Source organism: Poecilia reticulata, linkage group LG23 (assembly GCF_000633615.1).
Source record: "Poecilia reticulata strain Guanapo linkage group LG23, Guppy_female_1.0+MT, whole genome shotgun sequence".
In the NCBI taxonomy this organism is placed as follows: domain Eukaryota; kingdom Metazoa; phylum Chordata; class Actinopteri; order Cyprinodontiformes; family Poeciliidae; genus Poecilia; species Poecilia reticulata.
In genome coordinates, this window is record NC_024353.1 from 556,592 (window position 1) to 569,813 (window position 13,222).

Here is a 13,222-nt window from a genome sequence, read left to right on the forward strand (position 1 = left end):
TGTGAAAAGCTTCTGCTTGACTTGACATCAGTGCTTTTAGGGCTAATATTGACTTTTATTTTTTGATTAAGCAATTAATAACTGGATAGCAAAAGATGCTAAGTAGAAAAATGTGAACCAGATGAAGATAAAACAATCCCACTTGAGTTTTGAATAGAACAGTTTTGGTTTAATATCTGCTCTGAGTGCGTTTTTCTTTTAGAAAATGACCTTTTTTGAATCTGCATACTAAAACGATTAATCAATTACTACATTAGATGATTTCAATAATAATCAAATAATCACGATTAATCTGATTATTTGTTTCAGTCCCAACAGAATCTAGTTAAAATTAGTAGAACTGGTCAATGCAGTCTAAATTTCAGCAAACAGCCTTTTCTTGGTTCGTAAACTGCAGTTAATGATTAATCAATTACTAAGTTAGTTGAGTAATTGGTAATTAGTTTCAGTAATTGAATAATTGATCATCCAATTAATCGTTTCAGCAATAACAGGCTGTAAATGAAAGTAGTTCAGATTGAAGCAGCCAGTCTAAATTTCAGCAAATACCCTTTTTTCAAATTCTGAATATTCCAGTTAACAATTAATCGGTTAATAATTAGGTGAGCAATTGATTAATCATGATTAATTGTTTCAGCCCTAAGAGGATGTAGGCGAAAGCAGTAAGCCAGGTTGAAAATTCAGCAAAAACATTTTTTATTCTGTAAACTCGATTACTAAACTAGTTAAAGATTATTTTAGCAATTGATTAATCATGTTTGATCTGATCAATCATTTCAGCTCCAACAGAATGCAATTAAAGGCAATAGGTTGAAGCAGTATAAATTTTAAGCTAATTGCCTTTTCTATCTGTATACTCCAGATAATGATTAATAGATTACTAAATTAGTTGGTGATTATTTGAATAATTGATTAATGTGATTAATCATTTCAGCCCAAGGGGATGTAGGTAAAAGTAGTGAGCCAGGCTGAAGCAGGCAGTATAAATTTAAACCAATAGTCTTCTTTGTCATGATTAACCGATTGCTAAATTAGTTGACGATTATTTTAGTAATTGATTAATCTGAAGAATCGTCATCATATGTTATCCTGCAAATCATGAAAAAAAAGAAAACATGAATTCCCTACTTAACCCCTGCGCTCTTACACAGAGGAGCTTGTCCAATCAGAGTTTACAACAGCATTCAATTAGCCCGGTAATGTCTGCCCCGAGGGGTCGTAAAGGTCAACCCAGCCCCCCCACAGCCTCTTAAGTAGAGAGGAAAAAAAACTTAGACTTGACTAACACTCCAGAGAGCCGGGTTTCCCCCGGGAGCAGTCCAACATGCAGAGACTGAGGCGGTGGGCAGTTAATAAAGACAATGAGAGGCTGTAAGTACTGCTGGCTGGGGGAAGGAGGCAACCAGCGTCTGCCAATAACGACGGCGTTACTCACTCAGGGAGGGTCCGTGTTTGACATCGCAGTTGGGACAGTGGTAAACGTCAATATCCACGGCATGGTGCTCCTCAACGTGAACGCAGCTGAAACGAGGCGGAAAGACTTTGATTAGCACCAAATTTAGATGTTAAATACTTTATTTAAAAAAGAAAAACGCTGAAAGAAAAACCAACGGTATCCAACAATCTGGAGTAACATCAGTGTGACGCAGGGGTTCCAAAAGCTGGGTGGAAATATTTATTCAACAGATTGTGACCATTAAACTAACTTCTTCCATACAGAAACCAACAAGGGGAAAACGTGCGTCCAAACGAGGCGATGCAGCGCCACAGAAAACGCTGCAGTAGTTCTGCCAGGCCCATTGATGGCGCTACGATGCTGAACAATGCAAAAAACACACAGAAATACCGAACACTGGATGCATGTAGCTTAAACAACAGAAAACTTTGAAAAACACGTCTAATTTTGTCTAAATTTCTGAGAGTTTGGGTTTTAATTTGAAAGGTCGCTTGTGTTGTTGCTGTGTGTTTTTCCTGCACACGTAGTCTAGTCAAAGTACAGAGCTAACTAGGCCAATTCAAAGCCATCATGCTGGTAAAAACTGGTAAATCTGGACGATGATCTGAAATCTTTAAGTCCCACAAACTGTAAAAACTAATTTGAAACAGATGCAACAAATCATTGCATGTCTCATTCACACCGAATCAGAGGGAAAACATTCACATCACATGAACGTCCAGCAAACATCGTGATGAACAAAAGCTAAAATGCAAGCAAAGCTACCAAGCTGAAGAAAAGAGACATTAATTCACACCAGTACAGTCGACGACTCTGCAGCAGCAACACCCACTCTGCAAGCTGAAACTGTTCTGCAGCAGCCAAACCACAAGCTTGTGCAATCCTCTGCTGCAGAGCAAAGGGCCAGAGTTAAACAGCAGCTGAGTCTGAACTGTGGGAAACTCTGGGAACAAGTGCAGCGCGATGACGGCAACATCCTGCGTGACCGGGCCGGTCGGTCGGCCGATCGGTGGGGAACAAGAACCAACCATGTCGGGGCAAAAGCTGCAGAATCAGGAGGGTTTGAACGAAAGACGTTTAAAAACTAAAATATAAAAATACATAAGTAGGAGGAAGGACTGGTGATCAATAAGAAGTAACAAAATAAAAATACAGATTTGGTGACTGAGAAGCTTTAACAAAATAATACAATTTTTTTAAATACTAAAAGTATGAAGAATGGTTTGAGAAAAATGTTCCATAAGAAAATAAAATTAAATAAAAATAAAGTTTTAAAAAATATTTAAATGTGTAAAAAAAATTAAAATAAAGAGTTTATTCATGTGAAAAGTTGATTAAAAATGTAAAAAATAAAATAAAATAAAAATAAGGGTTTGTTGGTGTATGAGGGTTTTTTTATATAATAAAAATTTTAAATTTAAAATAAACAGGAGTTTCTAAAATATGCAAAATAATAAAAAAAAAATATATATATATAAATAAATGAAAGAAAAGAGTTTCCAAAATATATTGGGTAAAGACTTTGATGATGTATAGGAAGTTAAAGAAACAAAATAAAAAATGTAAAATAAGTAAATCAGGGTTTGTTGATGTGTCAAAAGTATTTTTTTAATAAAACTAAATAAAAACAAGAGTTTGTAATGTATGAATTAAAAATAACTTTAAAAATAAATAAAATAAAAAAGGATGGTTTATTGATGCATGAGAAGTTTTTTAAAAACTAAAAGAAAATTATGAGAAAAAGAAGCGCTGCTGATGTACAAGAATCTTTCAAAAATGTAAAAAATAAGTAAATAAAAAAGTTTTCTGATGCATGAGAAGCTTTAAAAAATAAAAAATATCCACAACAGTCTGAAGATGGGAAGTTAGGAGGTGAAGGTTTAACCTCCATGTTTCGTTTTCCTGCTAAAGCCGCTTTGCAAAAAAAAAAAAAAAAACATTTCATGTTTTCTCACATTCCAACCACAAATCAGGGGGATGAAGCATCACAAACCTGCACAAAATCCACAGAAAAACAAATTACATTCACAGCACAATTAAAAAGAGAAACCGTCTTGTTTACATGTCAAATCCTGGCTTTTTTTTTTCTCTCTATAAAATATTAAAATAGTTTTATTCCACAGAACAACACACCTTTCAGATGTATATTTGTAAAGGAATTAACATTTTTTCCACCTTAGAGCTACTTCTAGTCGGTCTATCAAACTAACTTTTTGTTTGAGAACCAACAAGGCCACGACGAATAGCAACAGTCACATCGTTTTGCTGCTTCAAAGTAAAAAAAAAAAAAAAGCCTGCAGCTGAAATGAACTCAGCCATGACCTGCAGGAAACTGTAACGGAAACAGAACCAAAGAGCCAGTAATCAATCAGGAGGAAGCGAGCCGGTACCGGCCCAAATGACTTCGCTGCACCAACAGGAAGTCAACAGTGGCTTCCTCTCGCTCGGTTACCACAGGGCCCCTCTGCTCACCAAACATCGAGGTTTTACTCAGGCAGGCGGAGGGCTACTAAAACAACAGTCAGTCCATCCAGGATGTTCATGTTTTTCACTGGTTGCTGTGGCTCAAAATTACTGATTTGTAGCAAACTTCTCCCAAAAAGTTACAGGATTTTATTTATTTTTTTGCTGTGTGGATGTTCTGGTGTGAATTAATGTTTTTCTTCGACTTGGTGGCTTTGTTTGCATCTTAGCTTTTTTATAATAAACAATAAAGAAACTTGAAACTGGCAGAAACGGTAGGCTGACTGCTTTGGTCAAATGTGTAAAAATAAACTGCAACAGACCTTCTGTCAAATGGTTCAGAAAGTAAAATTAGGAGCTTAAATATAAAATAACGTCAAAGTACAAAGTATAGAACCAGATTTAATAGATCTGCCCTTAACGATCAGGTACAAGCTCACCAATACCCGATTTAGATTTTTTTTCAGTATCAAATATTGAAATCAGATTGGTGTCTTATGACAGTAACTTCATTTAATCATTTTTTCAAATTTACTGATATTTACTAATGAAATTGAGGTGAAAACAATAAAGAAAATAGCAAAAAAAAAAATCACAATAAATTTGTCACAATAAATGATCCAATAAATGCCTCCCTTGTTGTTTCTAAATCAGTTTTAGCTTCTTTATGGGACACATTTGTTAAAAACGAATAAAAAGAAAACAGGAAAATCTCTTTGCTTTGAGCAGCAGCAGCACTGAACAGCTCACGTCTGGAATCTCTGCTGCCTGTGAGAAACAGCTTCCTGCAGCCAGGTCGGCTCAGATGTGCGAGGAAAGCACCGTTTCGTTCCTTCCTTTATGTAACACATTAGGAAATAAACACTCTGCACCATAAATGCCCGGCTGACTCAGCTTAAGCAGCAGCTGCAATGCAAGCTGCAGGAATCGTCGGCCTGATTGGAGAGAAAGGGAAGTACTTCCTGCTTCGCTCAGGGTTCGATTGCATCACTGCGACCAAAGTTGACCTCATGCACTGGAAAAGCAATCAGTGCAAAGATTAGATACGAGTGTGATGAGCTGCACGGTTTGCAGACTTTTCCAGCATTTTCTATCTGGAAGGAATACAAATTAACTAAGAGAGGAAAAAAAACTGTTTCAATTTGCAGTATTGTTTAAAATATGACAAAATTTTATGTTTTCAAATGTCATGAGAACAAAATAATTCATCCAATTTCAAGAACTTTAACATAAAATACAAATCATTGAGCATTATGAGTAATAAATATTATTTGCATTGAAACAATGCAAACAAATTATATTATAGTGAAATTAAATGTTTAAAAACATACAAAAAAAATCTTTAAAATATTCTCACAAAGTTTTCTGGCATTTAGCAAATACAATAATTTTGGTAATTCTAATTAAAATATAACAAGAAAATGTTAATCTGATTTAACTTCAGACAGCGAGATAAAAACATCTGTTTTTATTTGGTATATGAAAATATCTGGTTGTTTGATCTGACAATAAATCCTGGACGATAAATTGTCCAAGAAGTTTTGATAATATTATTTGAGACATTTTCACGTAATATAATCATAAAGGCATAATAATTTTAAGTCTATCCAAAAAAATCTGATTTCTTATGAACATTTAACACTGGAACAAAGTTATAAGCCTGGCGGGCCACCAGGCTTTACTTGCTCCTGCCAGGCTATACTTGCTTGTTAATTTATTTAAATGTTTGTTTTGTTTTTTTGCCGTTTTAAGCTTTTAAAGTTGGTATTTAGGTACTTTAACACATAATTATCTTGTGATATTTTTAAGTTTCCTGTAAATTTTAAACATTTTTAATCTCAAAAACAGTGTAAGTTGCTGGATGACTGCACTATCGCTTACTAAAGTTTCTGGAGTAAACACTATGCAATACATTTTAAATATCCAAAATAAACAAAAAAACAAATAAAATGAATTTTGAAGTCTCTAACTAAAATTGCCCTTCATCAAAAGAGCTGGTTGAGACCAAAACACCAGGCTGAAGACTTTTATCATCCAGTTTTTAGTAGAAAGAGAGAAAAAACAATCATGCAAATGGAAACCATCGAGCTCATTTTAGTTTGTAATTGATTAATTGATTACTACAACATACTTACTGGTTTCAACTGTAAATAATATTTCCCAAATGAAGACTTTTAATCAGACAGAGTGATTAAAATTTAAATAACTGAAAATTGAAGCACTTTCAAGGATTTTAAGAGGTAAAAAGTTACAGTTGGTAGAAAACCAGAAGCTTCGCACGTTATACAGCTAATCTGACTTCTATAGATAAAACAAAACATGTGTGTTTTTGGCTACACACACACACACACACACACACACACACACACACACACACGCTCTTCCCTCCGCTTCCTCTCATCAAGGGCCTCCTTCCTGTGCGACTGAGAGGGCTTATTCATTAGTCGGCGCTCCATCAGGGGTTCATTGTCCCCACAGATCAGCGCGGAAACACAAAGGCTGGAGGCGGGCGCCGCCATTATTTTAAGCTCTAAATAACCGCTCTGCATGGGACGGCGACACGCCCACATTAGGGAGCTGGCACAGCCCTAATGGGTGGTGATGGAAAGGAGATGAGGGCAGTTAAACACACCTGGCAAGCTGTTACCTACAGACACAGCACTGAAAGTCTCACTTTTAGTCACGTTAAGCTATAAAATTCTGTGTTTTCTTTCAGGATTTTATGTAATATTTGTACATAGAGTTACTCTGTGCATAACTTAGGTTCTGTTAATGTCTAAAAGGTTCAATACAGAGCGTTACTGAGTAAATTAGGCAAGTAAGAGGAAGAGAAAACGCTGTGGAAAGAGAAAGTTTAAGGGTGAATTCACACCAGCCATGTTTAGTCTGCTAAACTTAAGTTTGGTAGCCTGTCTGTTTTGGACTTTTCCGCCTGAAAACCTTGGTTTTGGTTTGCTTTAAGTGAAATCTGATGCAGTTTGAATGCAAAGCGCTCCAAAGCAGGAAGTGGACTACAATACAAGGCATTCTGGGTAAATAAAGTGGTTCTGTTACCAAAAACAAAAGAGAAATCCTACAGCCACTAAAATCTAGCGCCACTCCATTTGTGTTTACATTTTGTGAAGAATGAAATTGCACTCAGTGTCTGTGTCGTTTCCTTCAGGGGTTCTTGGTGCAGCGCCACCACAGGCGAGGAGGGGAACAGGATTTTCTAAAAGGTTTGGTTCATTTGACACAAAAGTAAACCACAGCAGCTGAAAATGTAAATAATGTTGCAACTTTGGTCCCCAATTGAATTGAATCCACCAGACTATCACATCAGAAACGATTACATTGAAAACATCTTGTCCATGATTAAACATGGATGTGGCAGCATTATGCTGTGGGGTTGCTTTTCTTCATCAGGGAAAACAAGAAGAAAATCTGCTTCTTCCACTCTTTACGAGTAGAAATCCAAAACGCATGGTTTGCTTTTGTCATCTTTGTTGGGGTGAAACGATTAATCAGATTAATTGTGATTAATCGATTAGTGGAATAATTCTCAATTGATAAATCATTAACTGGATTACATATTGCCTAAAAAAGTCATTTGGAGACAGAATAACACACTCACAGCAGCAACTAAGACAAAACTGTACAAAAAATATACATTTTGGATTGAATACAATAGAAAAGTCTTCGTAAATATATTCTACCCAGAACTCCTACAGCGGGATAGTTCCAGCTTCATCTCAACCAAAATCTCCTATTATTTAACACCTTTTTCTATTTAATTATTAACCAGTTAACCCAAAAATTAATCAATTAATCAACAAATTATCAAGTGTTCACTAAAGGAATGATATGCTGTTGCATTTTAGGCAATAAAATGTTTGTTAGATAGGAATTTAATTACCAGTTTGCTTTTTTAAATGCATTTCTAAAGTTATATCTAAAAATATTTATGAAAAACCAGCAGAATGTGTCATTTTGTATTTGATTAATTGATTATTCTAACGATTAATCGATTAAAATTATTAGTTGCAAAAAAGTTAGGTAAATGTCTATTTGCACTACAATTATGTATTTTGTGTATTTAGTCCAATTAAAATTGGAAAAATAGCTGAATGAAGGGTTTGCAAAGCACTGAGGACTTTAACAGCAATAAGCATCCAGATGAATGAAGATCCACCATTTTTGGCTCTACTGGTGAAACCATTTAAGGTTGTAACAACTCGACGGTGTTGGGGAATCTCTGCAGTGAGCAAAGAGGCTCACGTTGTTGTTTATAGTGCGTCGGGGAGCCAGGAGGAGCCTAACAACTTAATTGTGTCTGGTGATGCCTTAAGGCTACTGCAGCTCTGTTTTCACACCCGTCTTTGACACGGCGTGTCCCACACACTCAACCCTCCTGAGCCCAAAAACAAACTCATCTGGTGCTTTTACAATCCTGCTTACATGAGATGGTAAGTAGATAAAGAGCTACTAGTTTACAAACTACTTAACATAATGATGGGCGATTAATCAAAAATTATTTTTTTGGTTTGTTAACACTAGAAGAGTAGGACTGGACGACATGGATTAAAAATAACGCATCCAAGTATTTTCCTGCCAGATCCGATTTCCCTTAAATTCTTTCCTAAGAAATAAACGACTAAATATTTTCAAAAAGTAGCTTTTATTTCAGTCACCCCTTCTGGGAGTTGGACAACTAAGTATTAGGGCCAGGCTACAATAATTTATGTTTATGAGAATACAATAACAATATTAGTAGAATAAAGATGCAATTTTACCAGGACGTCTTCTAGATCTGAGAAAAAAGTTTTAATGAGATTTTTATTTTCCATGTTGGCATTCTTATAAAATTACTACTTCATGCTCCTAATATTTCGACTTTAATGTCCTATTATTACCACTGTATTCTTGTAACTTCATGACTTTATTCTTGTAAAAAAAACAACCTTAGACTGATCTTAATATTTTGTAGAGTTGACCTGAATTCAAAGTTTCACAGCTTCTATATTAGCAGCTAGCTACCAGTCGTTACAACCACGTTGAGTCACAGATCGCAGTGAAGAAGATATCTGTGTGCGGCTCAAAGTAAAGTCCCACAAAAAAATAGAAAATTACATAGAATATTAAATTAAATAGTCTTGCCACAACAAAATTTAAGACAGCTAGAGTCCGAGTTAGCAAGGATACATTAGCAGCTAGTTAGCATAAGCCAACTAGCTGCTAGCTTCTGAGTCACAGAACGCAGTGAAGAACTCTGCACACGACTGTAAACTCCCACAAGAAAACAGAAAACTACAAACAATATGACATTATAAATAGTCCAGATAGCACAACAATTAAGCTGTAGGATTTGGATATTTAAGGCCAACTCATTGTTTTCCAATTAATTTAAGACATTTTAATGTCTTAATTTTAGATACATGAATTTAAGACTTTTGAAGGATCCCCAGACATCGTAATTTTGGTTGACTAATGATCAATATGTGAGCTTTTGAGTCTATTAACATTGATCAAGCTTAACCAAATGCCGTTTCCATGGTTCCTAGACTCAACTTCCCAATGAATACAAACAGGAACTCTCTTTAACTTATCAGACTCCTCCGATCTGGACATCTCCATCAGGAACAGCAATATCCCTTCTTTCATCTATACATCCACTTAGACTTTGGGTAAACACGAAGAAGGCCCTCGGCTGAAGCAATCCGTCTCTCTTTAGTGCGCTCACACTCCGTTGGACAGTGACGGATCGTCCATTGAACTTGGCTCCCCGGAGCTCCCATCAATCACCTCCCTCTGTCCCATGGCGGACCGCCGATCTATCGTCACCCCCCCCCCCCCACCCGTCCCCCCCGTCAGGAAATCAGACAATGGGAGGGCCTGAAATCAACACTGGGATCTGACTTGACCTGCGGAGGATTTGCAGAGTGGCTTTTATTTCAGTCCACCCTCAGTGAGTTGGACGATGGGGTTTTGTTTAATTACGAGGATGTTGTTACAAAAACATGCAATTTTACCACAAGAATGTCTTAAAATTACGAGAAAATAGTTGCTTTAACAGGAAAAGCTTCTAGAGTCGTTAGGATTTGAAGTGTTTCTTTTTTCATAATGGACTCAATTTGTTGCTCATGTGTTAAAAGTTGACCAATTTCTATAAAGTATTAACTGTGAAACGTATACCAAAAAATAACTTCAAGAGATAATGTTCCTCATTAAATTATGTTATTTTACATGTTGGAGTTTTCATAAAAGTACGACTTTATTCTGGTAATTTTACAGCTTTGTGACTATTCTGGAAACATTTCGACGTTACTCGGGTAACTTTACTACGACAACCTTACAACTTTATCCCAGTAACTCTACATCTTTGTTTCAGTAACATTACGACTTTATTCTCGTAATACTATGACCTTATTCTCATAATATTGGCACTAATATTCTGCAGAGTTGACCCGACTTCAAAGTCCAAATTAGTAAAAGCTGAAAAACAAGATGGCGGCCATTGGTAACCTGACATCACTCATCACTATGGAAACCCAAGGAGTGCATTAGTGAAATAAAAATTAAAAGTAGATTTTCCAAAAATTAAATCTTCAAAACTCAAAACCCAATCAAAGCAGTCATAATTTTCCACTCTTTATCACAATACAACCACAAACATCGATGGTATTCATTGGGATTTTACAGGGCAGTAAATACTTTAAACCAGGTTTTGCTGCAGCTGTCTGCCAAAGTTTCACATTTCTGCCCATTCCTATTGGTAGAAAATCAAATCTCTGCATTGCTTCTCTGATTAATTGGACGTCTCCGTAGGTTTGCAGCCATCCAAGAAAAGTTATCTGTTTAAAATGATAACCGTCTTAATGCCAAATCTAGGGATATCAACTGTTTAGGTAACTTTTGAAGGCAAGTTGTTGCTCTGGATTTTATTTAGGAGCTAAAGAAATATGCTTTTCATATTATTTATGAAGGTATTTTCACAACTTTACACTACATGGTGTTGGTCTATGAGATAAAATCACTGTAAGCACATTGAAGTTTGTGGTTGCAAGGTGATAAAATGTGAAAATAAAGACAAAAATGGGTTTTTATAGCAATGTAACCAGTCGGATCAGCAAGAGCACACAGAGAAGCAAGAGAAGGGTCAAAAGGTAAGCGACTGGAAAACATTTCTTCAACAAATAATTGTTTCCATCTCCTTGCTAAAACCTGAGCTTTCATGGCAAATAGAAATAATACCAAACAAAACTTGGAGCTACCCAGAGATATTGGTGCTGAGAAAACAGTGGACGGGGAGCATCGAGGTGAATACACACTTCTCTGTTGCCTGGTGACGTCGCCGTTCACTCGTCTGGCACTGATAAACCCCAGAACTTGGATACGAAAAGACCCAGGCGATGGAAAACAGGGAACACTTCAGCAACCGAGGGAGAAAGACAACGTTCCCCCCACACACACAAACACAAACCAAGCCAACAAGCGGAGAAACGAGCATTTGGGAGGCTGAGTTCCTCTCATTTCCACTCAATCGACTTGCCAGAGAATATCCCCCTTCCTTCTGGCCAGCCTCGTGGGAAAGAGGTTGGAAAAAGCGGAAGCTTTTGGAGGTGCGCCCTGTGCGTTTGTGCCCATTAGTCATCAATGGGGGAACCTGGACCGTTTGTTCCTTTCCTTCGCGTTGGCACACGACACACACAGCGAGTGTTTTCTGGCTCCGGAGAGCCACGAATTGTGACAGCCAAGTTTTTTGGCAGGACACCCGATGGTTGGTTACGCAACGGCTTCCGTCATTTCAGCATGAGCAGAAACAGATTGTTGTATTCATAAACAGTTGCTGTGGAGATGCACCCACACAGGCTGAGTCAATAGATGGTCTGGATCAGCCTCAGGGCCACGGAGATAAAAAGTGAGCGCTGCAGAAAGTGAATAAAATCTATGACGACAGTCCTGATGCAAACAAAGCTGAGTTTGTCAGGGATACCCAACTCCCTGGTCCGCTAGGAATAATTGAGGACAACTACTACAACCTGGACTACTACTTTTAACTAACAATTAATCGTGATTAATCGACTACAGAAATGGATGTAAACTAATTCAGTAATGCTTAATTAACTGGAATATACAGACAAAAAAAATTGCTGAAATTTTGACTGAGTGCTTTGACCTGGATTGCTACTTTTAACTACATCCTGTTAAAGCTGGAATAATTACTCATGATTAATCGATTTACTGAAATCAACTAATTTAGTAATCAATTAGTCATTAACTGGAGGATACAAACTTAAAAAAAAAAGATTTGCTGAAAATCAGATCGACTGCTTTAACCTGATCTACTTTTATCTACATCCTGTTAGAGCTGAAACGGTTAATAGTGATTAATAGATTACATTAATTATCATCAACTAATTTGGTTCTTGTGAAAGAACACCACACTGACAGCAGTAATTAAGCAAAACTTTATAAAAATATATTACATTTCCATTTAAGATTAAAAATATTTGTTCTACCCAGAACTAATAGAGTGGCATAGTTTAGCTTCACCTGACAAAAACTAAAATATCCTATTAAGCAAGTTTTGCTATCCAATTATGAATCCATTAAATAAAAAATGTGTCAATCTACAAATGCACTTATTGCATTTTAGGCAATAAAATGTTTATTTTCTTACGTATTTTTAATATTGTATTAAATAAGCTCACCTGAAAAATCTGCAGAATGTGCCAAGTTTTTATCCAATTAATCAATTAATGATTTGAACAATACATTAGTAAAATAATCGTTAGCTCCAGCCTACATTCTGTACAACTAAGCAAGCAAATCCGTCTTCTTGTGCCATAAAATGTCACATTGTAAACCTCCAAAGTTGCTCACGGTATCAGACTAACTTGTAAAATGTTGGACAGCAAGGGTTCAGACGATTGGGTCATATTACGCAACAATAAATTCATGCAACCAACACCCACGCGAAATATATCATATGACAATCTCACGCAACAGTAACTCACTTGAGATCATGATGAGAACAGTAAATCAGAAAGGAAAGTGGAAAGTAGGACAAAGAAGTAACCTGAGGACAACTACACGCTTTGGTTCCTTTAAATTATCCCGCTGTCAGCCGCTAGGGGGCTCCTGCCATGTGGCTCCTCCGCTTGAAAGAGGGATTTAAATTTCTCCAGCTGTCAATCAAAAAGCCCAATCATAACAAGCCCCTTGTTCTCTAACAAATTAGTTAGAAACATGTATTTTATTTCTTGAAAATAAAAACAACTCTAGAAATGTCTGTAAAGTAAACAAAAACCCTACAGAGTGTTT

General features: G+C 36.4%; 1 protein-coding gene across 1 annotated transcript in view; it reads right to left on the bottom strand.

Moving 5' to 3' along the window:
* Positions 1-13,222, bottom strand: part of kdm7aa (lysine (K)-specific demethylase 7Aa) — a 31,678-nt gene that overhangs the window by 17,740 nt on the left and 716 nt on the right. Inside the window, exon 2 of the mRNA XM_008400358.2 lies at positions 1,436-1,521. Coding sequence (XP_008398580.1) covers positions 1,436-1,521 — 86 coding nt within the window. The remainder of the gene's footprint in view (positions 1-1,435; positions 1,522-13,222) is intronic.